The sequence below is a fragment of the Cardiocondyla obscurior genome, linkage group LG21 (assembly GCF_019399895.1).
Source record: "Cardiocondyla obscurior isolate alpha-2009 linkage group LG21, Cobs3.1, whole genome shotgun sequence".
Classification (NCBI taxonomy): domain Eukaryota; kingdom Metazoa; phylum Arthropoda; class Insecta; order Hymenoptera; family Formicidae; genus Cardiocondyla; species Cardiocondyla obscurior.
In genome coordinates, this window is record NC_091884.1 from 9377 (window position 1) to 28901 (window position 19525).

General features: G+C 34.2%; 1 protein-coding gene and 1 long non-coding RNA gene across 4 annotated transcripts; one reads left to right on the forward strand and one right to left on the reverse strand.

Moving 5' to 3' along the window:
• The first annotated feature begins 8800 nt into the window (after positions 1 to 8800).
• On the forward strand, positions 8801 to 13609 carry LOC139110716 (uncharacterized). 2 transcript variants are annotated; one of them, XR_011547039.1, is made up of 11 exons: positions 8930 to 9868; positions 10051 to 10566; positions 10749 to 10915; positions 11098 to 11254; positions 11371 to 11566; positions 11723 to 11918; positions 12076 to 12271; positions 12429 to 12624; positions 12782 to 12977; positions 13135 to 13330; positions 13488 to 13609. It is a non-coding gene; the product is annotated as an uncharacterized lncRNA (long non-coding RNA). The 2 variants fall into 2 exon arrangements; XR_011547038.1 differs by lacking the exons at positions 13135 to 13330; positions 13488 to 13609 and having other exon boundaries at positions 8801 to 9868; positions 12782 to 13090.
• A 397-nt stretch (positions 13610 to 14006) lies between these two features.
• Positions 14007 to 19465, reverse strand: LOC139110707 (E3 ubiquitin-protein ligase Topors-like). 2 transcript variants are annotated; one of them, XM_070670656.1, is made up of 7 exons: positions 19306 to 19465; positions 18009 to 18453; positions 17499 to 17726; positions 17119 to 17390; positions 16797 to 17021; positions 16280 to 16496; positions 14007 to 16099 (listed from the first exon to the last, which is right to left on the reverse strand). In XM_070670656.1, the coding sequence occupies exons 2-7, from the start codon at positions 18413 to 18415 to the stop codon at positions 14956 to 14958; spliced, it is 2493 nt and encodes an 830-aa protein (XP_070526757.1). In that variant the 5' UTR covers positions 18416 to 18453; positions 19306 to 19465; the 3' UTR covers positions 14007 to 14955. The 2 variants fall into 2 exon arrangements, with proteins under 2 accessions (XP_070526757.1, XP_070526756.1); XM_070670655.1 differs by having other exon boundaries at positions 19174 to 19465.
• Positions 19466 to 19525: the final 60 nt, after the last annotated feature.

A 19525-nucleotide genomic window follows, 5' to 3' on the forward strand; every position in this document is an offset into this window, starting at 1 on the left:
AATTTTCGTTTTTGCCGCCGGCTAAAGGCCGGCGCGAAAATTTTTTACCGACCGTCGGTAATGCAGATTTTTGTTTTACCGACATAGTATCGGTCGGTAAAACAGTTTTTTCAAATTTATACGGGTCGGTAAAACTAATTTTAAAAAAAAAAAAAATTTTTTTTTTTTTGGCGGACCAAAATTTCTCGCGCCAAAAGGCTAAAAATTTTCGTTTTTGCCGCCGGCCAAAGGCCGGCGCGAAAATTTTTTACCGATTGTCGGTAATGCAGATTCCTGTTTTACCGACATAGTATCGGTCGGTAAAACAGTTTTTTCAAATTTATACGGGTCGGTGAAACAGATTTAAAATAAAAAAAAATTTATTTTTTTGGCGGACCAAAATTTCTCGCGCCAAAAGGCTAAAAATTTTTGTTTTTGCCGCCGGCCGAAGGCCGGCGCGAAAAATTTTTACCGACCGTCGGTAATGCAGATTTCTGTTTTACCGACATAGTATCGGTCGGTAAAACAGGTTTTTCAATTTTATACGGGTCGGTAAAACAGATTTAAAAAAAAAAAAAATTTTTTTTTTCGGCGGACCAAAATTTTTCGCGCCAAAAAGCTAAAAATTTTCGTTTTTGCCGCCGGCCGAAGGCCGGCGCAAAAATTTTTTACCGACCGTCAGTAATGCAGATTTTTGTTTTACCGACACAGTATCGGTCGGTAAAACAGATTTTTCAAATTTATATGGGTCGGTAAAACAGATTTAAAAAAAAAAAAAAATTTTTTTTCTTTGGCGGATCAAAATTTCTCGCGCCAAGAGGCTAAAAATTTTTGCTTTTGCCGCCGGCCGAAGGACGGCGCGAAAATTTTTTACCGACCGTCGGTAATGCAGATTCCTGTTTTACCGACATAGTATCGGTCGGTAAAACAGATTTTTCAATTTTATACGAGTCGGTAAAACAAAATTTAAAAAAAAAGAGAAAATCTGCGCAGGTAGAAAAATGGGGGGAATCAGTAGAAACATTTTTTGTTAATAAAATTTTGTTCTATCTCTCTCCCCCTGCGCGCACGAGGGCAAAAACCAAAAAAAAAAAAAAAAAATCTGCGCAGGTAAAAAGATGGGGGGAATCAATAGAAACATTTTTTGTTAATAAAATTTTGTTCTATCTTTCTCCCCTGCGCGCACGAGGGCAAAAACCAAAAAAAAAAAAAAATCTGCGCAGGTTGAAAGATGGGGAATCAGTAGAAACATTTTTGTTAATAAAATTTTGTTCTATCTCTCCCCCTGCGCGCACGAGGGCAAAAACCAAAAAAAAAAAAAAAATCTGCGCAGGTAGAAAGATGGGGAATCAGTAGAAACATTTTTGTTAATAAAATTTTGTTCTATCTCTCCCCCTGCGCGCACGAGGGCAAAAACCAAAAAAAAAAAAAATCTGCGCAGGTAGAAAGATGGGGGAAATCAGTAGAAACATTTTTTGTTAATAAAATTTTGTTCTATCTCTCCCCCCCTGCGCGCACGAGGGCAAAAACCAAAAAAAAAAAAAATCTGCGCAGGTAGAAAGATGGGGGAATCAGTAGAAACATTTTTGTTAATAAAATTTTGTTCTATCTCTCCCCCTGCGCGCACGAGGGCAAAAACCAAAAAAAAAAAAAATCTGCGCAGGTAGAGAGATGGGGGAATCAGTAGAAACATTTTTGTTAATAAAATTTTGTTCTATCTCTCCCCCTGCGCGCACGAGGGCAAAAACCAAAAAAAAAAAAAAAATCTGCGCAGGTAGAAAGATGGGGGAATCAGTAGAAACATTTTTGTTAATAAAATTTTGTTCTATCTCTCCCCCTGCGCGCACGAGGGCAAAACCAAAAAAAAAAAAAAAAATCTGCGCAGGTAGAAAGATGGGGGAATCAGTAGAAACATTTTTGTTAATAAAATTTTGTTCTATCTCTCCCCCTGCGCGCACGAGGGCAAAAACCAAAAAAAAAAAAAATCTGCGCAGGTAGAAAGATGGGGGAATCAGTAGAAACATTTTTGTTAATAAAATTTTGTTCTATCTCTCCCCCTGCGCGCACGAGGGCAAAAAAAAAAAAAAAAAAAATCTGCGCAGGTAGAAAGATGGGGGAATCAGTAGAAACATTTTTGTTAATAAAATTTTGTTCTATCTCTCCCCCTGCGCGCACGAGGGCAAAAACCAAAAAAAAAAAAAAAAAATCTGCGCAGGTAGAAAGATGGGGGAATCAGTAGAAACATTTTTGTTAATAAAATTTTGTTCTATCTCTCCCCTGCGCGCACGAGGAAACCAAAAAAAAAAAAAAAAAATCTGCGCAGGTAGAAAGATGGGGAATCAGTAGAAACATTTTTGTTAATAAAATTTTGTTCTATCTCTCCCCCTGCGCACGAGGGCAAAAACAAAAAAAAAAAAAATCTGCGCAGGTAGAAAGATGGGGAATCAGTAGAAACATTTTTGTTAATAAAATTTTGTTCTATCTCTCCCCCTGCGCGCACGAGGGCAAAAACCAAAAAAAAAAAAAAAATCTGCGCAGGTAGAAAGATGGGGGAATTAGTAGAAACATTTTTGTTAATAAAATTTTGTTCTATCTCTCTCCCCTTGCGCGCACGAGGGCAAAAACCAAAAAAAAAAAAAAAATCTGCGCAAATAGAAAGATGGGGAATCAGTAGAAACATTTTTGTTAATAAAATTTTGTTCTATCTCTCCCCCTGCGCGCACGAGGGCAAAAACCAAAAAAAAAAAAAAATCTGCGCAGGTAGAAAGATGGGGGGAATCAGTAGAAACATTTTTTGTTAATAAAATTTTGTTCTATCTCTTTCCCCCTGCGCGCACGAGGGCAAAAACCAAAAAAAAAAAAAAAATCTGCGCAGGTAGAAAGATGGGGGGAATCAATAGAAACATTTTTTGTTAATAAAATTTTGTTCTATCTCTCCCCCCCTGCGCGCACGAAGGCAAAAACCAAAAAAAAAAAAAATCGTTAATATCTCGGTCCACAGGCGTCGTAGGGGTCTGATCGAAAGCTCGTTTTGAAGGGCTTGCAAGCCCGCGTCGAACAAAAAAAAGCGCAATAGTTTAGCTCTTCTGGTTCGCGAGATATTTCACATTTTCCGAAAAACTTTGATCGTTAATATCTCGGTCCACAGGCGTCGTAGGGGTCTGATCGAAAGCTCGTTTTGAAGGGCTTGAAACCCGCGTCGAACAAAAAAAAGCGCAATAGCCTAGCCCTTCTGGTTCGCGAGATATTTCACATTTTCCGAAAAACTTTGATCGTTAATATCTCGGTCCACAGGCGTCGTAGGGGTCTGATCGAAAGCTCGTTTTGAAGGGCTTGCAAGCCCGCGTCGAACAAAAAAAAGCGCAATAGCCTAGCTCTTCTGGTTCGCGAGATATTTCACATTTTCCGAAAAACTTTGATCGTTAATATCTCGGTCCACAGGCGTCGTAGGGGTCTGATCGAAAGCTCGTTTTGAAGGGCTTGAAAGCCCGCGTCGAACAAAAAAAGCGCAATAGCCTAGCTCTTCTGGTTCGCGAGATATTTCACATTTTCCGAAAAACTTTGATCGTTAATATCTCGGTCCACAGGCGTCGTAGGGGTCTGATCGAAAGCTCGTTTTGAAGGGCTTGAAAGCCCGCGTCGAACAAAAAAGAGCGCAATAGCCTAGCTCTTCTGGTTCGCGAGATATTTCACATTTTCCGAAAAACTTTGATCGTTAATATCTCGGTCCACAGGCGTCGTAGGGGTCTGATCGAAAGCTCGTTTTGAAGGGCTTGAAAGCCCGCGTCGAACAAAAAAGAGCGCAATAGCCTAGCTCTTCTGGTTCGCGAGATATTTCACATTTTCCGAAAAACTTTGATCGTTAATATCTCGGTCCACAGGCGTCGTAGGGGTCTGATCGAAAGCTCGTTTTGAAGGGCTTGAAAGCCCGCGTCGAACAAAAAAGAGCGCAATAGCCTAGCTCTTCTGGTTCGCGAGATATTTCACATTTTCCGAAAAACTTTGATCGTTAATATCTCGGTCCACAGGCGTCGTAGGGGTCTGATCGAAAGCTCGTTTTGAAGGGCTTGAAAGCCCGCGTCGAACAAAAAAGAGCGCAATAGCCTAGCTCTTCTGGATCGCGAGATATTTCACATTTTCCGAAAAACTTTGATCGTTAATATCTCGGTCCACAGGCGTCGTAGGGGTCTGATCGAAAGCTCGTTTTGAAGGGCTTGAAAGCCCGCGTCGAACAAAAAAAAGCGCAATAGCCTAGCTCTTCTGGTTCGCGAGATATTTTACATTTTCCGAAAAACTTTGATCGTTAATATCTCGGTTCACAGGCGTCGTAGGGGTCTGATCGAAAGCTCGTTTTGAAGGGCTTGAAAGCCCGCGTCGAACAAAAAAAGCGCAATAGCCTAGCTCTTCTGGTTCGCGAGATATTTCACATTTTCTAAAAGGAGGTGGCACGATCAGTTCGTGCCACCTTTTTTTAAAAAATTTGAAATATCTCGCGACCCACTAAGCTATTTTGCACGTCAATTTACAACAATTTAATGCTATTTATTAAGTATATTTACAATATTTTATTAATCGAGTCGTTTCATGAATGTCAGTATTAATGCTGTGTTCCTATTGGTTCAAATTAATCGAATGACATTTTAAACTTGTTTTTTGCGTTATCTATAAGTTTTTATATTAAATCGTATTTTACAAGTTAGTTTACAACAATTTAATGCTATTTATTAATTATTCTTACAATATTTTATTAATCAAGTCGTTTCATGAATGTCAGTACTAATGTTGTGTTCCTATTGGTTGAAATTTATTAAGTGACATTTTGTACGTGTTTTTGGCGTTATTTATAAGTTTTTATACTAAATCGTATTTTGCAAGTTAGTTTACAACAATTTAATGCTATTTATTAATTATTTTTACAATATTTTATTAATCGAATCGTTTCATGAATGTCAGTACTAATGCTGTGTTCCTATTGGTTGAAATTTATTGAGTGACATTTTGCACGTGTTTTTGGCGTTATTTATAAGTTTTTATACTAAATCGTATTTTGCAAGTTAGTTTACAACAATTTAATGCTATTTATTAATTATTTTTACAATATTTTATTAATCGAATCGTTTCATGAATGTCAGTATTAATGCTGTGTTCCTATTGGTTGAAATTTATTGAGTGACATTTTGCACGTGTTTTTGGCGTTATTTATAAGTTTTTATACTAAATCGTATTTTGCAAGTTAGTTTACAACAATTTAATGCTATTTATTAATTATTTTTACAATATTTTATTAATCGAATCGTTTCATGAATGTCAGTACTAATGCTGTGTTCCTATTGGTTGAAATTTATTGAGTGACATTTTGCACGTGTTTTTGGCGTTATTTATAAGTTTTTATACTAAATCGTATTTTGCAAGTTAGTTTACAACAATTAATGCTATTTATTAATTATTTTTACAATATTTTATTAATCGAATCGTTTCATGAATGTCAGTACTAATGCTGTGTTCCTATTGGTTGAAAATAATCGAGTGACTTTTTGCACGTGTTTTTGGCGTTATTTATAAGTTTTTATACTAAATCGTATTTTGCAAGTTAGTTTACAACAATTTAATACTATTTATTAATTATTTTTACCATATTTTATTAATCGAGTCGTTTCATGAATGTCAGTACTAATACTGTGTTCCTATTGGTTGAAATTAATCGATTGACATTTTACGTTTGTTTTTTGCGTTATTTATAAGTTTTTATACTTAATCGTATTTTGCTCGTTAATTTACAACAATTTAATACTATTTATTAAGTATTTTTACATTATTTTATTAATCGAGTCGTTTCATGAATGCCAGTATTAATGCTGTGTCTCCATTGGTGAATATTTTACGCAAAATATTTTATGCTTATTTTATTCGTTTGTGGAAGATCAACTGTTTCCTCGAGTGTCCGGTTGGATTTTTAACAAATTTAAACCGTCTTTTATTCCCACAAAGTGCCAAGACTGTGCACCAACGGAAACTAATTTTTATAAAAGTTTTAAAAGTGACAGGTATGTGTTATTGATTAAAGTTTAAAGTCAGAAAAACAAATATTTCTATTTGTTTTACAGGCTTTAAACTTTATAGGCAAAAGATACGTGACAGCAGCTAACCAACGAGACCATCCGGAGTTCCGGGGAAGCTGCAGAAGTCCCTCTGACCATTTCTGGTACAAGAGAAAATTCCTCGACTTACCCAGTACTCCAGATAGCACTAACACTTTGCAGAGTGAATTCAGGTATGTCATGCGTTAGAATTTAATTAGAGTACCCTCCTCTATCGTGAGGGACCGATTTTAGATTGCTCGAGAGCCTCAGTTAATTAAAAAGTGAGAAAATTGTCAAAATATAACTTTAACCTCAATGTGTCACTTATGAGATTTTTAGTTTTAATTTAAAAATACTTCTGCTTTATTTACAGGTTTGGCGCTTTGGGGACGAAAGGTTCGCGACGAAAACTAACCAAGGAAACCGTCCGGAGACCCGGGAAGCTGCAGAAGTCTCTCTGACCATTCCTGGTACAAGAGAAAATTCCTCGACTTACCCAGTACTCCAGATAGCACTAACACTTTGCAGAGTAAATTCAGGTATGTCATGCGTTAGAATTTAATTAGAGTACCCTCCTCTATCGTGAGGGACCGATTTTAGATTGCTCGAGAGCCTCAGTTAATTAAAAAGTGAGAAAATTGTCAAAATATAACTTTAACCTCAATGTGTCACTTATGAGATTTTTAGTTTTAATTTAAAAATACTTCTGCTTTATTTACAGGTTTGGCGCTTTGGGGACGAAAGGTTCGCGACGGAAACTAACCAAGGAAACCGTCCGGAGACCCGGGAAGCCGCAAAGTCTCTCTGACCATTCCTGGTGCAAGAGAAAATTCCTCGACTTACCCAGTACTCCAGATAGCACTAACACTTTGCAGAGTGAATTCAGGTATGTCATGCGTTAGAATTTAATTAGAGTACCCTCCTCTATCGTGAGGGACCGATTTTAGATTGCTCGAGAGCCTCAGTTAATTAAAAAGTGAGAAAATTGTCAAAATATAACTTTAACCTCAATGTGTCACTTATGAGATTTTTAGTTTTAATTTAAAAATACTTCTGCTTTATTTACAGGTTTGGCGCTTTGGGGACGAAAGGTTCGCGACGGAAACTAACCAAGGAAACCGTCCGGAGACCCGGGAAGCCGCAAAGTCTCTCTGACCATTCCTGGTGCAAGAGAAAATTCCTCGACTTACCCAGTACTCCAGATAGCACTAACACTTTGCAGAGTGAATTCAGGTATGTCATGCGTTAGAATTTAATTAGAGTACCCTCCTCTATCGTGAGGGACCGATTTTAGATTGCTCGAGAGCCTCAGTTAATTAAAAAGTGAGAAAATTGTCAAAATATAACTTTAACCTCAATGTGTCACTTATGAGATTTTTAGTTTTAATTTAAAAATACTTCTGCTTTATTTACAGGTTTGGCGCTTTGGGGACGAAAGGTTCGCGACGAAAACTAACCAAGGAAACCGTCCGGAGACCCGGGAAGCTGCAGAAGTCCCTCTGACCATTCCTGGTACAAGAGAAAATTCCTCGACTTACCCAGTACTCCAGATAGCACTAACACTTTGCAGAGTGAATTCAGGTATGTCATGCGTTAGAATTTAATTAGAGTACCCTCCTCTATCGTGAGGGACCGATTTTAGATTGCTCGAGAGCCTCAGTTAATTAAAAAGTGAGAAAATTGTCAAAATATAACTTTAACCTCAATGTGTCACTTATGAGATTTTTAGTTTTAATTTAAAAATACTTCTGCTTTATTTACAGGTTTGGCGTTTTGGGGACGAAAGGTTCGCGACGAAAACTAACCAAGGAAACCGTCCGGAGACTCGGGGAAGCTGCAGAAGTCCCTCTGACCATTCCTGGTACAAGAGAAAATTCCTCGACTTACTCAGTACTCCAGATAGCACTAACACTTTGCAGAGTGAATTCACGTATGTCATGCGTTAGAATTTAATTAGAGTACCCTCCTCTATCGTGAGGGACCGATTTTAGATTGCTCGAGAGCCTCAGTTAATTAAAAAGTGAGAAAATTGTCAAAATATAACTTTAACCTCAATGTGTCACTTATGAGATTTTTAGTTTTAATTTAAAAATACTTCTGCTTTATTTACAGATTTGGCGCTTTGGGGACGAAAGGTTCGCGACGGAAACTAACCAAGGAAACCGTCCGGAGACCCGGGGAAGCCGCAAAAGTTTTTGTGACCATTTCTGGTGCAAGAGAAAATTCCATTTGCAACTTAGTTTACAACAATTAATGCTATTTATTAATTATTTGTACAATATTTTATTAATTGAATCGTTTCATGAATGTCAGTACTAATGCTGTGTTCCTATTGGTTGAAATTGATCGAATAACATTTTACATTTTTTTCTTGCGTTATTTATAAATTTTTGTACTAAATTATATTTTGCACGTCAATTTACAACAATTTAATGATATTTATTCATTATTTTTACAATATTTTATTAATCGAATCGTTTCATGAATGTCAGTACTAATGCTGTGTTCCTATTGGTTGAAATTTATTGAGTGACATTTTGCACGTGTTTTTGGCGTTATTTATAAGTTTTTATACTAAATCGTATTTTGCAAGTTAGTTTACAACAATTAATGCTATTTATTAATTATTTTTACAATATTTTATTAATCGAATCGTTTCATGAATGTCAGTACTAATTCTGTGTTCCTATTGGTTGAAATTGATCGAATGACATTTTACATTTTTTTCTTGATTTATTTATAAGTTTCTAAACTGAATCGTATTTTGCACGTTAATTTACAACAATTTAATGATATTTATTAAGTAATTTTACAATAGTTTATTGTTTGAATCGATTCATGAATGTCAGTACTAATGCTGTGTTCCTATTGGTTGAAAATATTCGAGTTGCATTTTGCACGTGTTTTTGGCGTTATTTATAAGTTTTTATACTAAATCGTATTTTGCAAGTTAGTTTACAACAATTAATGCTATTTATTAATTATTTTTACAATATTTTATTAATCGAATCGTTTCATGAATGTCAGTACTAATGCTGTGTTCCTATTGGTTCAAATTAATCGAATGACATTTTAAACTTTTTTTTTGCGTTATTTATAAGTTTCTAAACTGAATCGTATTTTGCACGTTAATTTACAACAATTTAATGATATTTATTAAGTAATTTTACAATAGTTTATTGTTTGAATCGATTCATGAATGTCAGTATTAATGCTGTGTTCCTATTGGTTGAAATTAATCGATTGACATTTTACGTTTGTTTTTTGCGTTATTTATAAGTTTTTAAACTTAATCGTATTTTGCTCGTTAATTTACAACAATTTAATGCTATTTATTAAGTATTTTTACATTATTTTATTAATCGAGTCGTTTCATGAATGCCAGTATTAATGCTGTGTCTCCATTGGTGAATATTTTACGCAAAATATTTTATGCTTATTTTATTCGTTTGTGGAAGATCAACTGTTTTCTCAAGTGTCCGGTTGGATTTTTTAACAAATTTAAACCGTCTTTTTTATTCCCACAAAGTGCCAAGACTGTGCATCAACGGAAACTAATTTTTATAAAAGTTTTAAAAGTGACAGGTATGTGTTATTGATTAAAGTTTAAAGTCAGAAAAACAAATATTTCTATTTGTTTTACAGGCTTTAAACTTTATAGGCAAAAGATACGTGACGGCAGCTAACCAACGAGACCATCCGGAGTTTCGGGGAAGCCGCAGAAGTCTCTCTGATTATTCCTGGTGCAAGAGAAAAATCCTCGTACCCAGTACTCCAGATAGCACTGACACTTTGCAGAGTGAATTTAGGTATGTCATGCATTAGAATTTAATTAAAATACTCTCCTTTATTGTGAGGGACCGATTTTAGATTGCCCGAGAGCCTCAGTTAATTAAAAAGTGAGAAAATAGTCAAAATATAACTTTAACCTCAAAGTGTCACTTATGAGATTTTAAGTTTTAATTTAAAAATACTTCTGCTTTATTTACAGGTTTGGGGCTTTGGGGACGAAAGGATCGCGACGAAAACTAACCAAGGAAACCGTCCGGAGACCCGGGGAAGCTGCAGAAGTCTTTCTGACCATTCCTGGTACAAGAGAAAATTCCTCGACTTACCCAGTACTCCAGATAGCACTAACACTTTGCAGAGTGAATTCAGGTATGTCATGCGTTAGAATTTAATTAGAGTACATTCCTCTATCGTGAGGGACCGATTTTAGATTGCTCGAGAGCCTCAGTTAATTAAAAAGTGAGAAAATTGTCAAAATATAACTTTAACCTCAATGTGTCACTTATGAGATTTTTAGTTTTAATTTAAAAATACTTCTGCTTTATTTACAGGTTTGGCGCTTTGGGGACGAAAGGTTCGCGACGGAAACTAACCAAGGAAACCGTCCGGAGACCCGGGGAAGCCGCAAAAGTCTCTCTGACTATTCCTGGTGCAAGAGAAAATTCCTCGACTTACCCAGTACTCCAGATAGCACTAACACTTTGCAGAGTGAATTCAGGTATGTCATGCGTTAGAATTTAATTAGAGCACCCTTCTCTATCGTGAGGGACCGATTTTAGATTGCTCGAGAATTTCAGTTAATTAAAAAGTGAGAAAATTGTCAAAATATAACTTTAACCTCAATGTGTCACTTATGAGATTATTAGTTTTAATTTAAAAATACTTCTGCTTTATTTACAGGTTTGGCGCTTTGGGGACGAAAGGTTCGCGACGAAAACTAACCAAGGAAACCGTCCGGAGACCCGGGGAAGCTGCAGAAGTCCCTCTGACCATTTCTGGTACAAGAGAAAATTCCTCGACTTACTCAGTACTCCAGATAGCACTAACACTTTGCAGAGTTAATTCAGGTATGTCATGCGTTAGAATTTAATTAGAGTACCCTCCTCTATCGTGAGGGACCGATTTTAGATTGCTCGAGAGCCTCAGTTAATTAAAAAGTGAGAAAATTGTCAAAATATAACTTTAACCTCAATGTGTCACTTATGAGATTTTTAGTTTTAATTTAAAAATACTTCTGCTTTATTTACAGGTTTGGCGCTTTGGGGACGAAAGGTTCGCGACGAAAACTAACCAAAGAAACCGTCCGGAGACTCGTTTAAGCCGCAGAAGTCCCTCTGACCATTCCTGGTACAAGAGAAAATTCCTCGACTTACCCAGTACTCCAGATAGCACTAACACTTTGCAGAGTGAGTTCAGGCTTCTAAGTTAAATTTCAGACTAAAATTCGGTTTATTTAAGTGTAGTAGAGTGTTCTAAATACAATTGAATTATTTTGTTAACTGTAAATAATTTTTTATTTCAGATTTTTGGTGATTGGTGTTCTGTGAGAGTCACAGAAGTTTCACTGCACTTGAACAAGTTGTGAAAATAGTTCTGCGTTTTCCTCGAGTGCCCGGTTTGATTTTTCATTAAATTTAAACCTCCCTCTTGCTGCCCAAAAAGTTCCAAGGCTCTACATGGACGGGAACTATTTTTTTTAAGTGTTTGAAAAGTGACAGGTATGTGTTTTAGGTTAATAGTAAAGTTACATCTAAATAAATTTTTTCAGGCTTCTGAGTTAAATTTCAGACTAAAATTCGGTTTATTTAAGTGTATTAGAATGTTTTAATTACAATTTGATATGTGTTTTAACTGTGAATGAATTTATATTTTAGTTTGCTGGTGACTGGAGAGTTGCGTGGGTCAGAAAAATTTTCCTGTGCTTCTACACATTGTCAAGAAAGTTCTGCTACTTCCTCGGCCATCCTGTTGGATTTTTTATTAAATTTGAAGTTCCTTTTTGCTGCCCAGAAAGTGCCAAGCCTGTGCAACGACGAGAACTATTTTTATTAAGAGTTTGAAAAGTGACAGGTACGTGTTTGAGGTTAAAAGTAAAGTGACTTTGAAATAAATTATTTTCAGGCATTCAAGTTCAATTTCTAACTTTAATTCTGTTTTATTTAATGTATTAGAGTGTTTTAATTACAATTTAATATTTGTTTTAACTGTGAATGAATTTATATTTCAGTTTGCTGGTGACTGGAGAGTTGTGTGGGTCAGAAAAATTTTTCTGTGCTTCTACACATTGTCAAGAAAGTTCTGCTGCTTCCTCGGCCATCCTGTTGGATTTTTTATTAAATTTGAAGTTCCTTTTTGCTGCCCAGAAAGTGCCAAGCCTGTGCAACGACGAGAACTATTTTTATTAAGAGTTTGAAAAGTGACAGGTACGTGTTATAGGTTAAAAGAAGTGTTACTGTTAAAAAAATTATTTTCAGGCATTCAAGTTCAATTTCTAATTTTAATTTTGTTTTATTTAATGTAGTAGAGTGTTGTAATTACAACTTAATATTTCTTTTAACTGTGAATGAATTTATATTTCAGTTTGCTGGTGACTGGAGAGTTGTGAGGGTCAGAAAAGTTTTCCTGTGCTTCTACACATTGTCAAGAAAGTTCTGCTGCTTCCTCGGCCATCCTGTTGGATTTTTTATTAATTTTGAAGTTTTCTTTTGCTGCCCAAAAAGTTCCAAAGCTCTACATGGACGGGAACTATTTTTTATAAGTGTTTTAAAAGTGACAGGTATGTGTTTTAGGTTAAAAGTTGAGATATCTTTAAATAAATTTTTTTGGAGCCTCTTAGTTAAATTTCTGACCTAAATTTGGTTTATTTAAGTGTAGTAGAATGTTTTAAATACATTTAAATTATTCTTTTAACTGTAAATAATTTTATATTGCAGATTTTTGGTGATTGGTGTTCTGCGAGGGTCACAAAAGTTTCACTGCACTTCTTCAGCTTGTGAAATTAGTTCTGCGTTTTCCTCGAGTGCCCCGTTGGATTTTTTATCAAATTTGAACCTTCCTGTTGCTGCCCAAAAAGTTCCAAAGCTCTACATGGACGAGAACTATTTTTATTAAGAGTTTGAAAAGTGACAGGTACGTGTTATAGGTTAAAAGAAGTGTTACTGTTAAAAAAATTATTTTCAGGCATTCAAGTTCAATTTCTAACTTTAATTTTGTTTTATTTAATGTAGTAGAGTGTTGTAATTACAATTTAATATTTCTTTTAACTGTGAATGAATTTATATTTTAGTTTGCTGGTGACTGGAGAGTTGTGAGGGTCAGAAAAGTTTTCCTGTGCTTCTACACATTGTCAAGAAAGTTCTGCTGCTTCCTCGGCCATCCTGTTGGATTTTTTATTAATTTTGAAGTTTTCTTTTGCTGCCCAAAAAGTTCCAAAGCTCTACATGGACGGGAACTATTTTTTATAAGTGTTTTAAAAGTGACAGGTATGTGTTTTAGGTTAAAAGTTGAGATATCTTTAAATAAATTTTTTTGGAGCCTCTTAGTTAAATTTCTGACCTAAATTTGGTTTATTTAAGTGTAGTAGAATGTTTTAAATACATTTAAATTATTCTTTTAACTGTAAATAATTTTATATTGCAGATTTTTGGTGATTGGTGTTCTGCGAGGGTCATAAAAGTTTCACTGCACTTCTACAGCTTGTGAAATTAGTTCTGCGTTTTCCTCGAGTGCCCCGTTGGATTTTTTATCAAATTTGAACCTTCCTGTTGCTGCCCAAAAAGTTCCAAAGCTCTACATGGACGAGAACTATTTTTATTAAGAGTTTGAAAAGTGACAGGTACGTGTTATAGGTTAAAAGAAGTGTTACTGTTAAAAAAATTATTTTCAGGCATTCAAGTTCAATTTCTAACTTTAATTTTGTTTTATTTAATGTAGTAGAGTGTTGTAATTACATTTATTGTAGTCTCACATTTTTTAAGTTATTTCTTTAAATACATTAAAATTACACCTTAATTCATTTATAAAGAGAATACTTCGTTAATAAAACTTTTCATCATTATGTAAGTAACGTATATGTAAGATATTCTTTTAAAAAGAAAATTTAGGAATTATAATTAAAAAATGTTTTTATAAAAATAAAATTATTCTAATATTATACATATAAAAATCATTGTCACATCAAAAAAATTATAAACATATTTGATTTAATAATGGGTAAATATATCCATCAATTTATATGTATGTATGTATGTATGTGTGCGCGCAATCGCGTAAGTGTACAAATTTTTAATAAATCAATTCGAAACATATACATATTTATAATCTTTGGACTTTTTTATGGGCCATTACGATATTGCAATAAAATATACATAAAATGTTTTTTAATTATCAACATAATTAATAATATTATACTTTGCATATACATATACGTGCGCGTGTTTCATATGCATGTACAACATAATATTAATTGTGTTAATAATTTATGCACATTGCCGTGCGCATTACATTTCTATCAAAAGGTAGCATGAAAATATAAAACAATCTTTGATATTGCAAATACATAGTAACAATTTTTGCAGTTGTAACAAGACAATGTTATTTATGAAATATTATAATATGCAAATATAAACTTATTTTAATATATACATATCTTGTTATGAGAATAAGATGTTACTTAATTTTATATTAAAAAAAAAAGAAAAAGTGGGATGGAGAAATAGAAAAAGAGAGAAAATCTTTAATTAGAAAGAATAATCTTAATTAAACTTATCATTTTTAAACAAAATATAGTAAGTATACCAAAAAGAGGATCTAACCTTGTTGAATTTGGCTTGAACTTGGCATACGTTGAAGCCAAGGTTATATTGCGTTTTTTTTTCTTTTTTTTTCTCCCAGTATATTTAAAATATTGCTAAAATTATATAATAAATTTATGAATCTTAAAACTATCTTAGTATCGTGATGAAGAGCGATATGTTTACAAATAAAATCATACAATTTACAAATGGAAATTTACTCGATGCTGTACCTCTTGTGAAAAATTTAATGTCTTATTTTCTTAAAGCAAATTTGTTTCTGTGATGTTAACTAATATAAATCGCATTCGATATTATCCCGAAGTCGAAGAAGATTGAAGGCGTCGCCTTTTTTCTTTTGGTCTGGACTTTTTTTCGCTTTCAGATTTTCTATACTTAGATTTTTTTCGTGATTTATGTTTCTCTTTACAGTCAGAACCGTTACGATCGGAATGTTTTATCAGATACATGTCATTCTTTGATGATCTAGACATCGTTAGAATTGTACCCGCATTGGATTGCGACAAATTAAATATTCTACTGCTGGATCTGTGACGCTCCTTATCCTTGTGTTTTTCTTTGCGCTTTGATTTTTTCCAATGCGAATAAGATTTATTAGAATAATTACTACATTGACTGCTAGACCTCAAACGATCTTCTTCCGAATCCGAAGAGTAATATATTCTTTTTTTTAATTTAGATTTATATTCATTTCTCGACATATCTTTATTTAGTGAGACACTGTCATCTCGACTTTCAAATTCATTCGTGTTTCGAGATTCCCGTTGCTTACAGTTCGACCTTTTATCTCGTTCGGAAGCATCAGAAGATACACTGTTACTTCTCGATCTAGATTGTCTATTTTCGCTGCACTTTGCATCTTTGTTCTTAGAATTTAACTTCTCCAAATTCAATGTTTTCTCTTTACTTCTCGTTGTTTTTCCGCTTTTTGCTGCACGAATGTTTGCGCTAGAGAGACAATTCTTTTTCGATTTATATTCTCTGCAACGATTCTTAGTTTTTGTCTTACTATCGATCTCTGTACTACTGTCACTACAGGACGAATCATCGTCAGAATAACTTTCTTCTTTTTTAACCAGTTTTATTCGTCCTACGCCTTTAGCTTGTACCCTATATTTTGTTTTTTTAAATCGTTTTTCGTAATTTTTCTTCAGTGAGCTTTCAGATGAGCTGGAATATTCGCTCGAACTAGATACTTTCCTTTTCTTACCCAATTTATTCCGATTTTCTGTTCCATATGATCTTCTATGTTTTTGCGCGATTATCTTTTTCCCTGATTTCTTCGACTTTCGTCTACCAAAGTAGGTTCTTATATCGTAATTGCTTTCGGAAGTAGCATCACTCGTTGTCGAACAAGACGATAGAGACGATCCTTTTGAAACGTGAGATGTACTTGGTAGTGCTGTATTTTCCGAATGTGTTTTTCTTACAGTCGACCTAGGAAAATATAACAATAAACATAAAAAAATGCACATTAAATTAACATTGGTATATTTAGTAAATAATATTAAATAAAAAGATATGTGCAGGCAATTTCTAAGAGCAAAACTTTGTCTCGACGTAGACATTTCAACGATTAAAAAATTGTATGCATTACCATATATTTTTGTAACTTACTGCTTATTTCCACTCGATGTATGAAAAACAGACACGTGATCAGAGTCAGAGGACAGTAACTCGATTATTTCCGGTGTTCTTTCATGGCGTGGTTTTACATAACCAATTATTTCACACTCACCATCTGATTCAGAAGAACTCGATGAAATGATTAAGAGTTCTGGCACATTATTAGACGTTTCTACTCTGTGAAACATCTGTCCTACTGCACTGGGGCCTAAACAAATAATTATGCACGCAGTTATATACTGTTGTGATACATATATGTGGTTTACATAAAGGTAAATTCTTCAAACTTCTTAATGTTTATCAGCTAAATGTGCATTTGTCTTTATTTTTCTTTTTAAATTAACAAAAATATACATAATATATTACTAGTTAAGTTAAATAAAGTTACCTAAAAGTTGAAAAAATTGACGCCAAATAACACAAATTTTTATTCACGTTTTTATACATGCCGTGTATATTAAGTTAGAAAATATAATTTTAAAAATACAATTTGATGTCAATTTCTCACCTGGCATGCTGATAGGATGCGGTAACGTATTCGGTAGCTCAGCATTTACTCTCAAATCGATCGCCTCAGAGAGTATTCGAACGTCAGAATTGTCAGAGTTAAGACTGCTATTACTGCTGCTACTACTGCTGCTACTGTTACTACTAATGCTACTGCCACTGCTGTTACTACTACTACTACTAGACGTAGGTGATGCGATAAGAGTTGCGTACTCGTTTGACAAACCTGTAAATATAATGGATATGTGTAAATATGTATCTTGTAATATTTGTAATTATACATAAAATTATTTAATCATATAATTTATATACGAGTTACAAACCTCGTGGCAAATAAGTGACTGACTGATCGTATCCAATCAAATCAAAATTAGTTTGAGCAAAATTTAACAATTCGTGTGCAAAATGATCCGTATGTACAGTGAAAAAGGGCCGCACGATATTCCGAAATTCTGGACTCCGAATATCATGTTGAGTTAAGGCATCTATTATTACACTTAACACATATGCGACATGAGTTGGTTCGTTATTAAGTAAAACTTGCAGCTCTCTGTTTAGCCATGGAATGAGACGATCCAGTTCTTGCGGCTGTCTTCTGTAGTACAATTGACAAAAACAATTCAAATATACAATAAGAAAATTTGTAAATATCAAATAGAGATACATAATTCATAAAATAATGCAAACTACAAAAGATATTTACCTGTAATAATCAGGACTACATTCACGGAATCGTCCAAATATATCAGGCAATGCAGTAGCCCATATGCCATGCCTGTAAACGGTACGACGATAATCTGTAGGATTAGCACGTCTTCGTCTGCGTTCTTCTCTAGGCACTTGAGGTGCCATACTGGGCAATTGCTCGCGTCTTGTAACTTGTTCTGGATTCAACACCACTCCATGTCGTGGACCGCCAGTCATGGTTGTTCTAAAACATTACACAAAGTAAATGTGTCAACTCAAAATGTAACAACTTACACGTATGATACAATTATTCTACTGTGATGTCTGAATTGTATTTGATATACATACATACATACATACATACATACATACATACATACATATATATATATATATATATATATATATATATGTATGTATGTATATATATATATATGTTATATATATATATATGTATGTATATATATATATATATATATATATATATATGTATATGTATGAATAAATATATGTATAAATGGTGTACCTATAAGCAAATCGACGAGGAATAACGTTCCAATGAAAGTTGACGTCCAATGTAGCAGGTACTTGCGACGGAGGAATTTGTGGTACCAATTCGCGTGGTACATGATACTGATCGTAATCTTCCTCTGATCTCACATTATGTATAATTGATTTGAATGTTTGCTTGCACAGAGGGCATTCAGTTTTAATCTTGGACCATTGCAGGAGGCAAATAAAACAAAACTGATGCAGACAACTATCTGTAAAGGATGTATTGATCAGCTTTCCCAAACAGATGCTACAATTTGGAGGTGGAGAAGCTGCATTCTCGCTTCGTTCGCTATTATCAGAGTTTTGTACAAGAGCTTCAGATTTTATAGGCTCTTCAACGCCTACGCTGGAAGTTTTTATTTCTAATGGCCCTTCCATCGTTATCTATTACATATGTCCATCCGTAAAAAAAATATCTGTAAATTAAAAAACATATGTAAAAGTGCTGACATATATAAATATCTAATAGCATTTTTTTTACCAGAGAGAAAAATATAAAATTTAAATTCCTATTAAAAAATGTTTATAAAAAATTATTTATATTAATAAATTACATAATACTATATGCATATAATGCATAATTTGTTGTTAAATTAAATTCTTATTAATATCATTGGTACAAAAGCAAGTTATATAAAAGAGCAAAATAAAGAGTACATAAAAAATTGTAATAAATATAAGATATTTCTATCAATGTCGTGCACATACAATTAACAAGAACCTTTTAAAATAATAATTAATTAATTAATTAATAATAATAAAATATAAATCTTATTCTGGAAAGAAAATTGACAAAAATCTATTGTTAATTCGTTTATTGACAAATCTTGTACTTTGCGATATTATGAAAAATTCTACAGGATTCTCCCCCGAAAACCGATGATTTGTACGAATTATCCTATACTTGGCGTAAAAGAAAAACGAGACGTGATAAGAGACGGACGCTTATGCAGCGTTTTGTCATTCGAGCAAGTTTTACAGCGACTAGATGAAAAGTGACAGATACGGGGAGTGCTCGTTTGGAAATCATATGGCACGATTGTCGATACGCTTACACATTAAATAACTACAGAAAAGAATAATACTCGTAAATAAAGAATTAGACTAAAGCATTGACATTCATTTACGTGGCGTACCGTTAATTTTTTTCTTCGAAGTTTAACTTTTTTTCCGTACAAGCGTCGCCCTCCGTCCTCCAAATTTCTCACTTGCTTTTATTTTCAGCCGTAAGAACACGTAAAAACGCGATACTGTACGTAAAAACTCACGAGTATCAACTTTACTCCGATTTCGTCACGGTCAGCCGTGATGTCTGCCTGTCTCTGCTTGCCTGCGCGTATGAGTAAATTCTTGTCAACTCTTGTTTCTTACAGTAACCTCCAATAGCCTTCTACACTGACTTCAGCCATAGCTACCATAAGCGAAAACCAGTGAAAACTACGGTAATCGTGGATAGTCATAATACGCTATGGGCGCATCCAGTAGCGC